Genomic DNA, 20,514 nt, shown 5'->3' on the forward strand with positions numbered 1-20,514 from the left:
CCAAAACTCTCGGCATAAGGGAGATTAATGTGACTTATTATCAGATAACTTTCTAGAGCAGTGAGAAACTAAAATCAAACTGAAATAAAATTTTGGACAGTGGGTATTGGAGCTCGTAATTACCTTTTTTCCTTATAGTCATTCCATACCACACAATGGTGGGTTCAGTTATCTCAAGAATACAGGATGCAACTACTTATAAAATAGCCCTTCCTTCCTCCATCTTTATAACAGCACTACACTGTCAGCACAGGAAGTTTTAGCAAGTATTAAAATTATCTCAATCCTAACAAGCCAGATTAAAGTAACAAGAATAACAAGAAAATATATATATATATTTATCTACAAATAACTAAAAAAAAAAAAAAAGGAAAAAAAAGGAAAGAAAAAAACAGAAAAAAAACCACACACAAGTAATAGAAAGACAGACGCTTCACCTCAAAAATCACATAATCACATTTTTAAAAAACAACACTGAGCCTTGTTTTCATTCTTTGTATTCGGGTAACAAACCACAGGTCATTGCCTAATCCCAGTGATGAGCGACTTGTTACCAAGGCCTTCTTTGCTTCAGCAAGCAGTTTCAGATTAGGCTGGGAACTTGTTTTAGTATAACTTGCTTCATTATACAGCCTGCCCTTTCTTAAGCTCCCTATTAGATTATAATGTTCTCCCATTCTCCCACCCTGAAGATTTCCTCAGTCATTAATCAGAAATGAGATTCACTTTCAACCCACCAGACTGCCCCTGCGTGCTCTGGAGGCACTAATTGCTGCCCAGCAGCAAGCAGGCAGCCAGCCTCTGCACAGCTCAGTGGCACAGCACAAGGCAGCCTGCCCTGTTCTTCCTGCCTGAGCATGCTTGGATTCTACTGGGAAGGTGTCCTGGTTTTTGTTGTTGTTTTTTTTCTATAATCTTATATTCTATAAAACATATAATTTGTAAGTCATACAACACAGCACATCTCCTATGAGACCAAACACAATGGTAATTAAATCTCTTTCAGAGGTAACAGATTCATGGGTGGCTGAATCCTGAGCTGCCAATGGACGAGGCAAAATAGTAACAGCAAAACAAATGTATTTTTTTCAGGACTTGTGGTGCATGTGAAACTAATCAGTATCTGTGTTACATGTTGGCAGCTATTTGAATACAAACACTTTTACTTGCATTTTCTAAGAATGGATCATCAGAACTTGACCTTGTCCGCCTTAGACTGCTGATTACACAGGGCTATGAACATTCAGACCTATTATTTGTATCCTTACTGTCCTTGCTCCCTTCACACTATTGTCATTGTTGTGAAAGGCACTGGTCAATTTGAATTCAGAAAGGTTGTAATAAGGCTTACTTTAGCAACTTAGGTTCCCTTCTGTTGTACAAAAATATCATAACTCTCAAGACACGGTTTGATGACTTTAATGAAGCTCTGCAATTTACAATAGTTGCAATAGTCCACAAAATATTAGAGATCACATATACATATAAACTTTTTCTGTTTTACAAGTCAACCAGTATGAACTATACAAGCTACATTTACTCATATAACAAAATGAAACATTGATGAGCTTCATCCACTGATCAAACACCTCAACAATTTACAAACTAACATTTTTCTGCAGCTGCTAAAACAACAACAAATAAGTTATGTCAACAGATACACACCGGCACCACATTCTACAAAATGAAAAGGCCAAATTGAGCACTGACTGAATGCTCCCAGATTTCAGTGGAACTCTGAAGAAGCTACAGTGCTGAGCATATACCAGCATCAAATACGTACACACTTTGTAGTTTCTGTGATTGGCAAAATAAACCACAGAAAAAAAAAATCCTTAGGGTAAACGAAAGCATTTCATTTCACTAGAAGCATATTTAACCCATTAATAATTTTCTAACCACTTTAAAACAAAAAACAAAACAAAACAAAAAAATGAAATATTTAAACTTATTGAGATTTCTTATTTTCCAATTCAAACTGTTCTCACAAACAACATGAATCAGTACTTTGTGAATAGTTTTGTTTTCTCAGACTGACTTCTCAGTGAATCAGTTTTAAACTATTTAGTCCAAATGTACAAATCTTTCACTCATTATTTGAATTTATAACTGAAATAGGTAAAAATAAAAAAGTTATATCTTAAAATAATCCTTCTGATACAAATTCTGATAGTCTCATTTTTGCTTCTAAACAAAGTACATTCACAAAAGCCAATGCTTCTTTTAGCAGCAATAGAAGTGAAAGACTCCCTGTATAAAGTCCTTGAAATTTTCAGACACCTTCAAATATACTGCATGTACTCAGGACTTCAGACATGGACCCTGCAAACATCAAATATGCAGTTTGTTTTCACAAATAAAAACCACACTCACAGTGCAGTTCCCTATACAACTGTTATACATGAGACCTGTGCGACCTTTTACAGATTGAGCAGAGGTACCTTATGAGTGTTTTTGTCTATATACTAGGGAAACCCTTCAAGGAATTTTCTTCAGTGCGGGGATAAAAAATAAAATAAAATAAAAAAGCCCTACTCTTGACACAGACTAACCACAGCTTTATGTCTGTTAATTTCAATAAAATTTACTGAAAAAGCTAACAACTCACCAATAGGTCTAAAATGTAACTTGTAAGCAAGCTGAGGTCATCTGCTTCTAACTGTGTTCCCACAGGGAACCTACTATTTTATCAGGGATTGGAAGGGACACATAAGCTGATGAAGTTTGCAGCTCTCCCAAAAATTCAGTAATTAATTGAGAGTTCAAGTCAATGAACCAAACAAACTAGATCATTTAGTAAGCTAGCCACAAACAAAACGCCTTTTATGCATCCAATGGGAAAATGAATTGCCTAGAAACAAAAAATACCCTTAGGAAAAGGATGGTGGATTTTATCCGAGGAAGCAATGACTTTGCAAAGGCTTTGGGAGTATCACTGGTAGATGCAGCTACCCTTTTTAAAAAAAAACTTAGAGAACATTTTCTCACCTGTGTGTTTTTTTAAAGAATCCTGCTAAGGTAAAGTATTTGGAACCCTGTTATCTTTAGTACCTAGGAGAAATCTATGGAGATTTATCATTCTACAGCCAGTTTTGGCATGGATGTACAATAAAGTGAATTAAAACATTCAAGTGCATCTTCTGGAGTAGCAATATCAAACTGATAAGCAGCAGGAGAAAATCATTCACAATTTAAAACAAATGCCAAACCACTGAGCCGTAGAATTCATTGTAAAGTATTGCCCATCTACAAGCATTGTTTCCATCATCTCTTCATACGCTGTGTTTAATTTTATTGCGCTGTCGAGCTGAGTGGCTGTAGATTTATTTGTTTGGAACTTACTGGTGACTCAGATATTGCTGCAACCTTTAAAGAATTCTTGATGGAGCTGAGTTCCCACATGTGTAAGTTTATGATGTGCATGCCACAACATCCCCTTGTGATCTTGTACAGGTTTTTAAGTACAGCTTTCCGGAGAAGAATGTACACCCAGGGATCTAAAATTTGATTCCACGTTGCCATTCGGAGAGCAAAAAGTATTGTTTCACAGTTCTCCTTTGAATGACTTGCATTTATCCCAATTCTGGCCATTGACACCTGAAAATTAAATATTTTACAATTATGCATCAAAAAAAATACAGCAAGTGAGAATGTAAATAAGTGAAATTTCAACAGTATCATTAAGCATTACATCTTCAAAGCACTGGCGTATCTCCATTGCAAAGTTAATACTTTCATGCATGTAACAATTATTGTTCTAGAAATTCTCTCATGCCTTACATATGATGAACGCGTTTCTGAACTACTTCTGCTGAAACTTAAATGGGTGCTGGTGACCAGACCGAGAAGAGCCTCCAAAAACAGAAAATGAATTGAGCAAGGAGTGAAAAATTAACCAGAACCTAAGCTAGCAAGGCATGACAAGATTTTCATAGCTGCATTTTTTAAAGGATAGAGGATATCATTAGAACAAAACATTTTTACAAAGAGTATTTACTTTTTCATAGCTCCAAAGTGAAAGTCTGAATAAAGAACGCAGTACATTGATTTCATCAGAATGAATGCAACATAATATGATTTATTTACCCTACAGATATAAGAGAAATAAGAGATTAAGTTTCTAGGAAAATTTAAGCCATCATGACAAAAGCCACCAATACCCTTCCTCTTGCCAACACAGCTGAGGGTCTCATTCGCCTGCAAAGACAAAGGAAATGCTGCACATGGACAGCCACCCACTACCATTTAGTTTCTCAGACCAGCAGAGCGGGATTGCTTCTCGCAGAGGATACCCAATGGGCACACAAGCCCAACACAGCTCTGTAAGGTGCGGCTGGCCTCCAGCCTTGCAGACCTACAGCCTAATTGTTGAATCACCAGCCCAACTGAAACACAGTATTGGAGTTCCTGCCCTGCAGAGACCTCTGTAGGCTTTCCGCCTATGAGGTTTTGTAACCTGAGTTCCTGTGTGAAGAAAGCCCGACTGTTTAAAGCCAGGAATGTGACAGAGGATGGTAAATTATCTCTCTCTATTATTAATGCTAAAAGCACATGAAGACTTTTTTGGTAGAAAGATGAAACACTGCACAGCTTTCAGTTCCAAAGCATTTAAAGCGATACAGTTAAGTAACTAAGAAACGCGATATTTTGCAACTGGTGCTACAAGTACACTGATTTATTGAGTGATGAGAGGTAGGTCAGTCTGTACAAGTGCAGAGTCCTATTTTCATAGATACATCGTTTAAAAAAAAATAAAAATAAAAAAAAATGAAGAGGAAAAAAGCTACCATTCAAGATTCTAGCAAACCCATTTTACTTCTTCAAGATAATTCTCAATATTGCAAGTCCCTGTATGCATCTTGCAGGTCACCACACCTGGGGATTATTTTCCATGCAAAACAGAGTGAATGCATAAAAGGAGATTGTGTGGTTAGGCATTTGGTTAAGAGTTTCTGCATGGACAACTGTGGGAGCAGAGAGGAGAGTCCACAGGAACATTCCTAGGAAAGCTGGTAAGACTGGCAGAAGCACAGCTGGGAACCAGTGAGCAGAGGGGGAGGAATGTCTGAGCACCATGCCAATACAAATAACTACAAGTCAGTTTACTGAATCTGCCTTTCACCCCACAACTGTTGGGTGCATTCCTCTCTGACATCAGCAGCCCACCCAAACTTAGACAAGTCCTTTGACTTTTGCACGGGACGTTTTCTCAAGACAGTCTAACATTTTATTTATTAGAGGTCCAATACAAGCCAAATTCAGACGGAGTACTCCTTATTCGTGTAAGTAGAACTGGCAGCAAAGGACAACACAACAGAGTTCAGACCAACATTCTTATCTGATATATAGCATGTTTGGCTTAATACAGATATACAGCTTCCTAATTTGCTTCTTGATGTTTCTGTGAGTACTTCAAAATTCCATTTGTTCTTCTCTCTTAGTCTGCAGAGTTAATAAATGCCAAATCCAAATGAATTTCATGCTCAGAAAAAAGGCAGCAGAGGTCGTCACTTAAGAAGAATAGCAGCATCTGTATTTTGAAAAACTATCATTTTCTTACATGTCTAGCAAACTTGAGAGATTCCTTTCTATTTGGTATTAATAACTTCTAAGTGAATAAACTCATTTGTTGTTCAACTTGCTGACTGAACACTAAATAACTCTGTCTGGAAAATGGATGTCCTTAAAGCAATATCTAACAGCCAACATAATTTTACGGATTTTGATACTTGGATAAGCTTCATCTGGGACATTTAAGTTCTGTCTTATGAACACTGAGTGTACACAGAATAATGCATTTCAGTACAAGTAGCAAATAGAAGGTACAGCTTGTGCACATAGCCAAATGCTTAAGCAAATCAGCTGTGAATCCCATTACTGGAAGTATTGAGATAAAATGTTGTCTACAGATTTTGTTTCATAAAATAAGAATTTTCTTAAATTATTTGGGAGTGTTATTCAGAAATAGGAAACTATATCCTTTTTTTATTTTTATTTCTTAATTGGGGGGGGGGGGGGAGGATAACTAAGCTATCATAAAGCAATATACCAACTTTTTGAAGATCTGTCAGGCTGAGAATTATACATAGGCCTGGAGTAAGAATCCAGCTCCAAGCATGAGATAATCCTAAGTATTTTTATCCTAAAACACATGCGACAGAGTAGCACCAGTGACAGAGATGGCTCCATCATCTCATCTCTGGGTACAAACTGAAACAGATGCACTCCTTTAAACAGTCTGCACTGCTCAGGGAGCACTTCTGTACCTAAGACAATGTGTAAGAAGGCTTCAGGCATATAAAACCAACCACACACCAACACAGAGGACAAAGAGAAGAACACAGACTAAGTTCATTATAAATTATTACTATTACACTTTAATATTCATCCTTATTTAATTTTAAATTCAAATCATTTTGAAATCATAAGCAGTTAAAAGGCCTCATGCACTACCATCCCTTCAAGTTTTCAGATGAATCAAAGCCTCAGACAGTCTGGTTTTGATTCATAGGTATGAGAAAGTTATGTCACAACTGGCACAAGTTTCCAGTTCAGGAACTGGAACCAGAGATTGCTACAATGCTCACTCCTGGGAGAAAGACCTCCTCTGAAGGCACAGAAGTGTCAATAATCTTCTTCCTTGGCTAAGACTGCTGAATAATTAGGTCCAAGCTGAGAAACCAATTCAAAGAACAAATTGCTTTTTTTCTTTTCCTGCAGGTCTATCAGGTTGATACTACTAAGGAATTCTGTTGCTTGTAGCCAGAGAGAAAGAGGGAAACGCAACATGATTTCACCCTATCTGGTTGCCTTTGATCTATATGACTGATTTTAATAGCCATGCAGATTCGACAGCATGACTCAAAAAATTAATCCCCAGCTGCTAAATAAGAAATGTAACTCATGACATTTTCTAACATATTTAGTAATGTGAAAACCCAAATAGTGTTTTGCTGAGTTACACAATGCTTATATGGATACAGCTGTAATATGTCTCCCTGGCTTATGAAAAAAAAAAAAAAAAAAAAAAAAAAAAAAGTATTACTTGATATAACCAATACAATTCAAATGTTCTTTAGGAAAATAACTCTAAAAGCATTAGTTAAAAACACTGACTTTTTAAACAAAGTTTCTCTGACTCATGCGCTGGTTTAAGTTACAACCCAAGACCTCCCTGTACCCCAAAATATATACAGACAAGTCCAAACTTGTGCTTGACACAATGCATTAAACTTCTCCATTATTTTTTCCAATTTTAGGTTTCACTACAAATAAAGCTTACTTTTCAAAATCCAAAATGTCAGATGAAAAAGTTTTAAAAACATTCTGGAATTGTTGACTTCTGCAACTGCATCTTTCATTTAGCATTAGAGAATTGTCATTTTCCTTAGGTACAGAGCTCAGTGCAAGAAAATGAAAAGAAAAACAAAAATAGCTCCAGAACTTCACACCACTCTCCGAATATAAACAGCATGTCTTTAATTTCTCTTCCAATTGGATCTCAATTAGATGAGAATAACTAACAAGCTAAATGGCAGTGCTGATCAGCTACATCCCTGTTAGGACTGAAGGATAGTCAGTCAAAACAAGACGCATACTCTAAAGCTAGTTAGGAAATAAGGCAAACTTTAGTATTACTTTGATACATTTCAGCTTGTAAACTCTAAAAACAGGTTCTATCCTTAACTTCAGGAAACCAGATAAAAGCCCATCACCACAAGACTGGCATGGAAAGCAGAGTAGACAGGCAAATTCCATTGTTTGTAAACAAATTTCAGAAATTCTCTTCCCCTGTAGTTGGTCAACCTTTAGTCTCCATTTCTTTGTAGGAGCCTTACAGACCTTCCTAAACTTCTTTAGGATTCCACTGAAAGCATTTATGAGAATTTACATCAAGATAAGGAAGTCCATGTTTTTTTTCAGTGTTTGCAGAGTTGTTATATTTTGTCACTGTCATGGATGCCTATGTTGAATCCAACATGCAAATCCCTTCCTCCTAAACCACACTGAATACACGTCAGTATTCTATGGACTATGGATACAAAAAATATATATTTCATTATTTTTAACTTCTGTTTTTGAAAATTTCCTTGTTCAAATACACTTCAAAGAAGTTGCAGTTTGCTGTAGGTAAAATCTGATAGAAGGCAATAATTTATAATATTCTCTAAAGACAACGTAAGAAAATAAATGATAAGGAGAGGCAGAGAGAGAGCAGGAAATCAAAATTCCATGTAAATTTGATGTACAATTTTGTATCACCTAAAAACAGCAAGAAGAAACACTGAGAGCAGATTGCATACATAGTTTCATAAATACTGCAGTATACAAACTGAGTATTTGTTGCAACAAAGCCAAGTATGCTTCATTTTATTTTTGCCTCCATGTGTAAAGTTTTGCAGAATTAGCTCTTTGCAAGCAGAAGTAAAATAAGGGATTCTCCTTTTATGCCACATATTCTGTAAAAAAGAAATACAATGCCATTTTAAATTAATAATGGATCCACTGCCTCACTATTCAGCTGGGGGAAAATCTGTGTCTGCCTCTTGAAATCAAGTTCCAATCTATCACATATAAATCAAGAAAGGTGACAGCTACCTGCCATGTTACACATCCTTAACCATCCCAGTTTACTCAATATTCTGTTAAATGTAGAACAAGACATCTTCCCTTCCAGAGTCACAGTCCCCTATGGGAGAGACAGGACATAAATGAGGAGTAGACAGAACCTGAAAAGATTTGGAACAAGTTGCAAAATCTCCTGTGGCTGCTTATTTAGCCTCCCTGTGCTCCATATCTCTAACACAGAGCTATGTAAGCCTTTTAGAAATTGTAAAGGAAAAGACCCTCCAAGCTCAGAATCTGCTTTAGCAGTGGGGGCTGGATTAGATTATCTTCAGAAGACCCTTCCAACGCCTACAATTCTGTCATTCTGCAAAACAGAATGCAACATTTTGTATGAAGCATGTGAACACAATTTTAGATTTTTCTTTCTTAGACTCAGTCGATACTATCACGTAATTCTTCAAATGTCAATAACACAGCTTCATGAATGTGAGCATCTCTTCTTCTGGCAAGATCAAAAGCACCCTTCAAAACTGATAGGTCAGACCTCACCGCAACTAAACACCAAAGGACCACAGCCTGGCAGCAGATGGACAACATCACCTGACCTTGCCAGATAACTACTCCTTGCTGAGGCCAATCAATTCTTCTGGGCTTTCTGCTCTCTTCAAGCAGGCTCAGGTCTGCAGAGGACTTACAGCCCATTGCACTCTATTACTGTGCCATTTGAACCAGGGGGATATTTCACCATCTGTGTTTTTACAGCTCCGGGCGAAATGTTTATGCATGGCAATATACTTTCTGAACAAACATTTAGAAGCATCATTTGAAATGACATTTTTATGTATGCAAGAATTTATCAAAATTACTGAACAAAATGTTGAGCGCTGTAACATTATACTCACCATTTATACCTTAACTGCATTTGGCATTATCATGCTCTCTGTAAGGCAGAAATGCAATGTCTTTGGTGTGCACATACTAGCAAACACTAACTAAAATCAGAGCTCTTATTTTCTGTCAACTTTCCACTTGAACGGTACCTACAGTAACCTACATTCAGCTGGGCTTTGAACGAAACATTCCAGGTCGTCTCTCTTTGTTTCTTCAAAAGAATCCAGATATTTCAACATTGAACTGATGGTCCCTTCTCCTTTCTCTTCTCCTCCTCAAAACTACACATACTTTTGTTCAGCTAGCTGACAGTATAATTACTCTGGAACACTAGTTACTTCTTGACTTCATGCTAACTGATTTGCTGTATTTACAAATCTGGCTAGAGGCAAAGGAAGGTGTGAAGCATTCCCTTATTAAAGTAACTTATTCCATATATCACTCGAGAGAAGTGCACTCAGAAGCTATGAACTGAACTACCAGAGCTAATAAATTTATATTAGATTTACAAAATTGAAATATTTAATTTAAAATATTTTTATTTCTAAGGTTGGCAAATAAATTAGAAGGGACTGCTGTGCAGTTGGATGACCATTTAGGTGGAGAGGAAACTAAAAATCAAATCTCCACTTAAGAGTTATTTATTTCTTAGTACTTCTGCAAACCCGCACTCCTGGTAAACATAAGTGACTATTAAATGGATTCGCTTTTATTTCTAACTCACTAATACACTGTAAATCATACAATGAATTGCTATCACTCGCATGGACTGTTTAACACCATTTCATGGAGTCAGGTACATGGGAGTGCTGGCAGCACACAGGTCTGAGATGGCAAGCAGCTGGAGATCACACATTAACTTCTGGTTCTCCAATAAGAAAGTAATTCTTGGGTTCTGGGAATTTAGTATTCAGACACTACTCAGCAATCATGCAGAAACAGCTCCAATGCTGAAACCAGTATTTTAACACAGAGAAGTCTTCATACAGCTCATTAAGAGGAGCACCTAAGAAAAAGCTTACTCTTTACCTCTCTCCTGCTCTGCCTGTAATAGTAACAGATAAGAAGTATCCTTCAGCAAGAGGTGGTGTATTGCCTACAGGTTCTCCTCCTCAGCTATTTCATCTCATCCAATACGAGAATGAAATCTGAAAAAATAAACTGCATTTACCAAAACTTCAACATAACTGCTTGTGTAGTGTCATTTTGGCAATGTTCTGCTACCTGATCATCATGATTTCTAGGAGCAGCATTCACAGATCCCATTATGGCAATGTGTTCCTGTTCTGCTCCACACTGTATATGCACACAATATGCAGAACTCCTCCTTCCTGCCCAAGTAAGCAGCTGCAATTCCTCAATTCCTAATCATACAAATGTAAAATTTAAGTCTTAAAGGCAGATGAAACAACAATGAAAAGAATCAAATTAGAATTGCTCTATTTTAAAAGAGGCTATATCCCACAGGTGGAACCAAAGTATTTTCTCAGACATTAACAGATTCTACACTACTGAGATAAGGAACTTCTGCTAAAAAGTAGTATTTTTCATAGTGATTATAAATAAGAATTAACATCATAATAACTCAAAGATTATCTTATAAAATATATGAATGTGTATTGCACACAGAAATCTGTCCTGTGAAACCTGGTGAGTTTCTGGAGTTACTCCATGTGAGTGTATTTGTCCCTGAGGCTTTTCCACAAGAAGTTTACCATTTAAAGGCTTCTGATAGACAGAAGAAAGATCTTTCCTAAAATAACAATCCAAAAATGGGTATGTAGTGTACGCTATTTTCCAAAAACGGTTATGCAGTGCACAATATTTTCAAGCAAAAAAGGCCTGAATAAGTGTCATACCTATGAAACAGGGAGAGTCCACTCCTATCAAACAAAACTGGAAAGTACCTCAGACTTTCTGTATCTATCACAGCATGCCAGTTGAACAAAGGAGGGTAGGTAACTTGGTTTAGGTTTTCAGAATTTGAATGGTAACTTCAAAACTGGAAAAAAAAAATAAAATCAAAATGTTCTGTGATAGCCACTGACATCTATCTGGAATGAAATATTGTTTCAATTTACAGACTATTATGGTTCAATTTTGTAGTTAAAATTCAAATTTAAGAATCAAGTGGCAAGCAATTTTGAAAGAAAAACAGTAGCACATTATTTTGAAAATGAAATGTTTTCACATGGCTGAAATTCTGCCTACCCTACTTAATCTCTCCAAAGCAAAGTAAACTCATTGCATCCTGGTGGCACTGCATTTTCAGAAAAAAGGCTTTACATAAGTTTTTCCAAGCAGCACAAGTAAACATAAATAACAAAACATATAATTATGCTTCTTCCAGTCTTTACTGGTAGAGGACAACCTGTTATCTCCAGATCTTCTTTCCTTCCTGGTTTCCATCCCTACCGCAGGACAATATGCTGACTACTGCTCATTTCTTCTTTACTGTTGAGAACTGCTCAACTGCCTGACTTCTGTGAGAGGGAGGCAAACGTTTACATTTGCATTACAAACAGCCACATTTAATAGAGACTTTCTAAGTAGTCTGTGATAAACTAAGCCCTGGCCCACAGTAAGAAACATTTTTAAAAAATGAATCATATTTCTCAGAAATGCAAAGACATTAAAAGCTCTACAAACTGCAAAAGGTGAAAACACAAACAGAATGATTCTGAACACTAAAAGAGTGTCTTTAAAATTCAAAATTATTTTAGGTGAGCTTAATCATTTGAGCATTACTCACTCAAAATCAGTGTTCTTTTTTCTCTCGGTCTCATTAATCTCTAAAGGCAGCAATTTATTTCACAAATCTTTCAGCCTACAATGCATGTTAGGAATGGCATAGCGACACCTCAGCAACACATCCCTAAGTGTCAGCTGTGGGTGCCCCATCCCTGGAGGTTCCCGAGGCCAGGCTGGATGGATTACTGGGCAGCCTGATCTCGTGGGAGGCACCCAGCCCATGACAGGGGGTTGGATCCCTTCCAACCTAAGTTACTCCATGATTCTAAGATTCACAGTGCCTGTAGAGTAAGCAAGCTCATGCTGCCTGCAGCTTTGACTGGCAACATCCATTAGCAGTGCGTGGCCAAGCAGCCACCCAGGAGAGCCAGGAGGCTGCCCTGAATTCAACTATAAGGGCACCACAGGTGAAACATGGACCAGCATCCTGGAACTTGTGTCTACTGCATCTTCCAACTATGAAAATCACCAGCCAGAGAGCACAAGAGAACATTTAAGTAACTTAAGTTCTTAAGCAACCAACAAAATTTGGAGGCAAACAATGCTAAGAAAGCAATGAGCCCATATAAATGATTCCCCTTGCACATATAAGCATACATTAGTACAAAGGAAAATCAGACTATGAATATGTTAAGACTCTTCAAGTGCTACTTGGGTATAAACTCCTGGTAAAGTGTTGTTGTGCATGTATTTATGTGAGTACGCATACAAAAACATGAAAATGACATGCACAAAGGACTGCCTTCTACAGAAAAGTGCCCTCTATTATATGCAACAACATGGCCCAGAATTTAGTTACTTTAAGGCCTGCAGTCCACCAACCTCCTTTATCACATACCAAACATGAGCTTGCCTCAGCACCTGAAATATCCAGTGGAACAACTGGTTCAGAGGCCAGAGAAAGGATATTGCACTAAAAGCCACCCCTTCAACACAGCATTGCCCTTCTCACCTCCTCCAGCAGTGTTTCCACTGGAGGGTCACAAAGATGGGAATTCTGGTTGGACTGATTAAACAATCTGGAAGCTAACTGCAGTCCTCGACGCACAAAAAGCAACCACTGAGCCACACTGTATTTGGAGGGCACCAATTCAGAGTTCAGACACAATTAGAATAACAAATTGGAAAGGGAAGAGATGACATGAGAAGTGACTGCTAGAAATTAACCTAGGTAGTGAAAATAACAGCTGAACAAGAGTGGATTTAATTATATGAAATAAACAGCTGAGATCCTTTCCAACAAAAAAAAAAAAAAAAAAAAAAAAAAAAAAAAAAAAAAAAAAAAGAAGAGAGGATGCTAAGACTTGCATGCTAAGACATGTTTCACACATGAAAAGGATTAGACTTTTCTCTATATCATAATTTGTTCCTGTAGACAAATTCTCTGTGAAATAAACCCCTCCTGTCCATAATTACAGGAAGTTCAATTTGCTTCCACAGAAATAGAATTTAAAATGTGTCTATCCCTTGAGCCCCAGAGAGCCTGATGTACTAAGTCAGGATCTGCTCAAATGAACATAGCTCCAAAGCCAAGCTGTTTCATGGCAGGCCAGCTTTATAAAACAATTTATGTCATCAGCAGTACTTGTCACAAAATGCCCCAGCCCAGCTATTTGCTTTGAGAATCCAAACCCTCGGGACCAAATTTATCCGACAAAATTCACATACCCTGAGACAAGCAAGGGTGAAAAACGATGACTTATTACACATAGAAGTCGACGTTACTATCTTCGGAACATATATTCCTGGAATTATCCATCACAAAACAAAATGATTCGGACTGTAAGAATAAATGTGCCTCTGTGAATCACTGACCGCACAGATTATTGGAAAACTCATGAATTTCACTTGTTCTTTTGTGCCAGTTTCCTCACCCTTTCAGCTCTTCAAAACAATGTTTCCCCACAAAGGAATAAGCAGGTTGAAAGTCCCAGCCAACAGAACCCTTGCTGTATATACTTAAGAATCATGGAGAAATTTAAGGAATCACATTCCTTAAATGATAAATTCCTTCTTTCCCTCACTCCCTTATGGAAGGACTCCTACACAGCTGCAGAGAACATGAGAAAGTTGCCCATTTTTGAGAAGCTAACAAGAAAAAAAGAGAGCTTCACAAAAGAAAACAGAAGAAAGTCCCTGTCCAACAGTCCCAGCTAAACCACAGTCTCTGTTTCTGCAAAACGCTTCTGATCTCCAGGTGTCTTAAAACAGAGACGGTGACAGATTATATTATTATTTTTCATATACACACCTTATTTTTTGCAAGCTCATTTCCACACCAGACACTGTGAAGGGTGATTTGTCTAATGCCATTTAAGGGAGATTTTAACAAAGGACAGTAACTGGATACATAACTCTACTTGAAACACACACACAACGTGTGCGTGTGTGTGTGTGTATCGAAATGCAACATTGAAGTAAATCTGCACCAGATTACAATATTGGATAGACTTTTGTTATCCACACTTTTGTTATCCACGCATACACTACAATTGACGTAACACCAGGCTAGATTGAAAACAGAAGAAAAATAAACCCCTGTCAGATGGCGAATCACTTTGAATAAATCCCAACCCTGGTATTTACAAACCACATGTGAGATAAATTATATCACCTTCCTCTGCCTTCTTTTCAAAATGTTTGTTTGGTTTCTAATTGCTTTGGTTTAGACAGGGGTGAGTCACTCCCAAATAACATTTTATCATATACACCCCACAGGTCAGAGGGCATGGGCAAAATTCTCAGTTTCGAAGACTAATACTGACTTCCAGATTTTACCTTAATTAAACAGGCAAATGAATGCAAAACAAACATGTAATTAGATATTTTGCCAAATGATTTAATTTATGGATGCCTGAATATATTAATTTTGAAATTAACTTTTGTAGCTATAAGCTGCTTAAACTATGTAATCTAAACCATAAATTTCACAAATTAAAAGCCCTGAGAGTTTTCAAATTTGAATCAGCAATTCACCATAAATCATGCACCTTGATAAATTCTGAACCTCTTCATTGAAGCACTTTAGCAGTACGATCTTAACAAAACTTTATTCCACTCAATCTGTATGCTTCACTGCTGTTCAACGAAGCTTGCTACATTAACACAGTGCTTACAGTTCTCTTGGTGATTTCTGAGCAGAATGCTTTCAAAGCAAAGTCTGCAATTCAGATCATTAATTTTGATGCATATTCTACAATCCCAACAGCTAAGTCTACAACAAGGACCAGGTCTTGTTGCACTTCCCAAACCCTCTGCCTAACACATTAATTGTTCGCTTCCTTGAAACTTACTTCCTAGAATAAGATCCTATCTTACACTGAATTTTAAACTTCTCTTTTCTCACATTTATTTGCTCATAGTGCAAAACTCTTTTCCATACCAATGGGCTGACTTTGGTGATAGTATGGTGCACCTCAGTTCAAGCAATGTAAAAGTAAAGCACCGAAAGCTCACAGTGCACAGAAAGCACCTGATGAATAGACCAGAATCGCTTGCGTATCACCTTCATCTGCAACTCATTCTCAAAAACTACCATGCACCAAATTTAAAGAAGAAACCATTCACTGATCTGTATCACCAGCTGATGAGACCACCATGCTTTAAAAAGGCTCTGAAAAAAAATTCATGCTGGGAACTTCATTGTAAACTACAACCTAGATGAAGTGCAATATCTCTTTTAATGAAAAATACCTATAGCTCTTTTGACAAGCAAAGTAACTGCAGCCTTTAAGGAAAGTTGCTTTGTATGAAAATAAATGTCAGAGAAGGATAAAATATTGTTTACCCATGAAAATTAAAGCCATCCTATCTGTTGCTCTTCTTGATAACCATTCCGTGTCTTGTTCCAAATGAATTTTTGAAGTGTTGGAAGTTACTGGAAGTAAGGTCAATACATGAGCTTGCTGGACTGCTCTGATGACTTTATCTATGCTGCATATTCAGCAATCAGGACACTGACAAAAGCTAACATGAATTTCAACTATGTTGTAGAGCAACTCTAGAAAAATCAGCAGAGAAGCATGGGAAATTCTGTCACGGCTGAACACAAGTGACAGTGTTTGTGCATTTCAGTGAGGCATAGGCATATCTCAACACTCTCTGTGACAGCAGGTTAATTGGCTGCTATCTGCCAGATGTACCTAGCTGCTGCAGCTGTTGGAATTCTATTTAGAAGCAGTTCAGGTATCTCCACATTACACCAAAGCCAGTGAGTGGATGAGAAATGACTGGATCTGATTCAGCTCTCAGATTTAAATTTCTATTTCTGTAAACTCTAACCAAATACACTCCTTGTTCACATCAGAGAAAAACTATCACTGTATCTAGGATGCAAATTGAGCTTTAATATCAATTCTGACTCAACCTCTCTCACCCCAGGAAAAAATTAGAGCAGCTTCGGTTGGGTTTACACCATTAAACACCTTCAAAAAGCCATCATAACACAGGAGCCGTCAAATTCTTTGCCACATCATAACCCCATTTCCATTGACACCACTCGCTGACAGCACACAGTACCCTGAGCACCACCGACTGCTTCAGAAGAGCCACAACACTTACTAGCACAGAACCCTAAGTTACAGCCTGCATAGCTGAGAAAGCCCTGAGCGCACAGGGCAGCTTTGCTAGAGATCTGTCTGGATTACAAACACAGCTTGATCAGGTCTGAATCAAATTTTTACGTTAACCTACTGCCAACTGCTGTTGTTTTTTGCATAACGCTAAAGCAAAGCCCTTAATACCCTGCTAATGGAATGGAGAGTTTTTATGTTCTTAACTGTTATCTTCTGTAGCATAGTTCGCAAGTAGCAGTAAACTGTAATAATAACAAAGAACAGGCTAGCATAAATAAAAACTGACAGGAACCACAGTACAGACTAAATAGAATTGCCACTCCAAGATTTCACTGAATTTTTGGACGAGGTCAATATTTGTTTTAAATTATTCCACTACTCCTCTGCTACCACTGTCTGCTTCACAGCACCAGCATTCACAGTCCCTACACGTTTTATTTGCTCAATGTACTTCACTTATGACCAGAAGTAAAGAATAATTACTAATTTTGACATAGAAGCAAATGTACATACATCACAGGCAACATGCTGTAAAATAAATACATTAAAATATGAATGGAGCAATTATCACAGCTCAAGCACCTTTAAACCTGGAGATAAAAAGTGTAAGTTTTATACAGTGATGTGCATTAAAAATTGGCAAACACATTAGGCTCTTACCAGGAATGGACTCCAGCAAATGCAAGAAACACACATTATAGCCAAGAGCTGAATGATCATTTCAAAATGATGCGATCTGCCTTGTCTTTGTTGACTTTTAAATTTGACCCTTAAGAGGGTAATTCCTGTGACAGCATTGCACAAGAATGAAATAGCAAGGGCCAGTAACCCAAGGCAAGAAAAAAGTAAGAGATAAAATCTGTCTTCCCAGTCCTCAACATGTTCTGTTTTATAGAAGCACCAGGTCCTCGATGCTTGAATTTGATAGGCTCTAAACCTAAGAATAGGCAGCAAAGCTATAAGAACAGCAAACAGACATACCATAGTCAACATCATTTTCACATGTTTAGAAGTCATTTTTGTGGAGTGAAATATTGGCTTGGTGACTCCAATGCAACGTTCAACAGCCATCACGCTGCCCAGGAAAAGTGGGCACAAACCAAAGAAAACCATGCAGATGCCAAAAACACTACAAAGAATGTTGGACTGGTTGAAACGAATCCAGTCTTTGTCCGATGCATACACAAACACTGCGATGGCTCCGTTGATGAGGTGGCCAAAGAGATCAGTGATGACCAAGCCACTAGCAAGAAGCAAAAAGGAGGCTTTGGACTTCTGTCTAAATCTCTGATACGCTTTCATGAGAATTGCTATTGCGAGACTGTTGGACAAGATTCCCACCGTCATGAAAATTATTGAAAAGAAAACAGAAATCTTCTTCTCCGTATGGCAGGTGGTGTTTTTTAAGATTCCAAATCCAGCCAGCCCTGGTGATTTTGAACTATTCATGGTTAGGAGACGAGAGGCAGCGCTCAACACATTTCAGCAGCCTTGCAAGCAGAAGGCATCTGTAATTTAAAAATAAAAATAATAAGACATACACAGTGTAAAAAGCATACCATTGTTTAAATGACATTTGAAGCAGAAATCCCATAATGTTAGTCTGTGGTACAAATCTAATTTTCCTGTTCTCTGAGTGCTACGATATGGCATCATATTATAGTGCAGCAGCCACAGGATAAAGTAATTATCTGCATGCATTATTCAACGTAGATATACTTTACAGTACCTTGATATTTTCTGCAAGTACAATATATAATATACGTAACGTACATGTACATCTGATCAGAGAAATAAGTATGTTCTTGTGGTTAAACTATGTATATAAACAAACGTTTTTGTAACATACTCCTAGAATGAAAGTATTCACCAACCCGAACACAGTCAAAAATGAAATACTGGACTGGGAATGTTCAGAGATGATAATCACACTGTTTTTCTTCCCTCACTTTAAGCGCTTATTTTCAAAACAATGTCACAACATCTTCCAAGTCATTCTCCTCTCACAAGCCGATGTTTTAAAGCTTTAACATAACTGACAGTTAAGCCTCCCGCGAATTTGTTCCCTCCCTGAACTTGGACTTGAAGCGATCACTTATAGAGCAGCCAATTCTGCGAGTTACTCTACACTTTATCTCCCATCTCAGGACATTCCTGATGGCAAAAACTCCCCATGCAGAAAGAACCAGTAGGCTTTAACAGCGCATAACACAAAGAGGCAGTGAAGTGGCTCGGTTACTGAAACAGACCCGATGAAAGCAGCTGAGCCCACACCCAAGGACCGCCGACGGAGAGCGCAGCCGGCACGCACCCGGACCGAGCACCGTCCTCCCCCTACCTCCCTGCCCGGGGCTGCCAGCGCGGCAGCTCCGGTACCGCGAGGCTCCGGGCGCCCGGCACGTGGAGGACAGCGGAGCCGCGGGGAAGCGCAACCGAGCAGCGCCCTTAAGAGTACGGCGACGCCGGGGGCGGAGCGCCCCACCACGCTGGGCACAAGTGCCACCGCCGCTCCGCCACCGCCGCCCCCCGCTCACCTCCGTTCTGCTGCGCCGGGAGAGGCGCGGCGGCGCAGCGCGGTACCCCGCCGGCCGCCGCCGCCCGGCCCGCAGCCACCGCCTCCCCCCGGCGACAGCCCGGCGCCGCCCGCCTCCCGTCCGCCTCCGCCTTCCCTCCCGGCCTCCCTCTCCGCCCGCTGCTGACGGCCCCGGTGAGGGCGATGTCGGTGGTGCGCCGAGCGGGCGTGCAGCACCTGCCTCAGACCAGGGTCACCTTTTCCCAGCCCTCTTCGGGCCTCGAAGACGCTGAGCATAGGCCCTACCTCTATGGCTTGGGATCAAAAGCCCCGACCGGAATAGGGAGAGATGCAGGAGAGCATCCCTCACACAGCAGCCCAGAGCAGGTGCTGCCTTGCTGTGCCTGCGTGCAAACCGTGGCATCTGGTAATGGAAGAGCCACGTTGCCTCTTCACATTGCAGCATAAGGCAACAATATCACTTGGTAGGATGAGCTGTTGCCCACAGTGTTGCATCCAAAGCTGCACAGCTCTTGTGGCAGCTGAGGACCTGCATCTGTTAACTGCCAGGTGCCCCTTCACTTTTCACTGCTTCTGCCCAAACACCCCTTCACAGTAGAGAGGGGACTCTGGAACATACAGCCCTGGGAGTGCAGCATGGGATGCAGAACTTGTATTTGCTTACATTAAGAAACAGCATTCATTTATACTACTCCTAGCACTATTTAAAAACAAAATTTTAAAATGAAAATTCATGAACATTATAGCTTTGCTTACCTTCATGTCTTGAATATTGTAGATAAAATTTGCCACACTCTAATTCACCAGTGAGGAAATACAGGCCAGCTAAATTCATTCATTCAAACAGCACCTGAAGTCACATACAAAAAGAATTAAAAGTTCTCTGCACAGACCTTCTTCTGCCTGTCAGATGTCAGCATCTTATTATACAACAAGAAAAATGACCATCTTTTTTCTGATTGATATCTATCATTTCCTAAAAACTTTTTTTTTAAAGAATGAGGTAAAATATAAAACATCTCAAAACGTATTACTGCCAGTGAAGTTCAGAGAAAAGGGATTTATTTTATGTTTCCTCCTTCAGCAATAAAAGGAGACAGAGATTTTAACTACAAGCAGCTTGTGCCATGCCTTTCCTTTTTAGCTAGATCTCTTCACTCATCTCCCCCCTGAAATGAGGAGAAGTTCAGCTGGAAA

General features: G+C 38.9%; 1 protein-coding gene across 4 annotated transcripts; it reads right to left on the reverse strand.

Annotated features, from left to right (window-relative positions):
• Positions 1-1,403: 1,403 nt before the first annotated feature.
• Positions 1,404-19,437, reverse strand: PTGFR (prostaglandin F receptor). Of its 4 annotated transcripts, XM_072343199.1 has the most exons (4): positions 19,319-19,437; positions 17,445-18,292; positions 3,343-3,597; positions 1,404-2,322 (listed from the first exon to the last, which is right to left on the reverse strand). In XM_072343199.1, exons 2-4 carry the CDS (start codon positions 18,231-18,233, stop codon positions 2,302-2,304), a joined length of 1,065 nt encoding a protein of 354 aa, XP_072199300.1. In that variant the 5' UTR covers positions 18,234-18,292; positions 19,319-19,437; the 3' UTR covers positions 1,404-2,301. The 4 variants fall into 4 exon arrangements, with proteins under 4 accessions (XP_072199300.1, XP_072199297.1, XP_072199299.1 ...); XM_072343196.1 differs by having other exon boundaries at positions 1,410-3,597; XM_072343198.1 differs by lacking the exon at positions 19,319-19,437 and adding an exon at positions 19,123-19,224 and having other exon boundaries at positions 1,410-3,597.
• Positions 19,438-20,514: the final 1,077 nt, after the last annotated feature.

The sequence above is a fragment of the Excalfactoria chinensis genome, chromosome 8, assembly GCF_039878825.1.
Source record: "Excalfactoria chinensis isolate bCotChi1 chromosome 8, bCotChi1.hap2, whole genome shotgun sequence".
NCBI classification, from domain to species: Eukaryota; Metazoa; Chordata; class Aves; order Galliformes; family Phasianidae; genus Excalfactoria; species Excalfactoria chinensis.

Coding starts and splice junctions, on each gene's coding strand:
- PTGFR (XM_072343196.1), bottom strand. CDS start 18,233: ATGAATAGTTCAAAATCACCAGGGCTGGCTGGATTTGGAATCTTAAAA. Junction 3,598..17,444: donor TTTGCTGGAGTCCATTCCTG/GTAAGAGCCTAA, acceptor TTTAATTTTCAG/GTGTCAATGGCCAGAATTGG.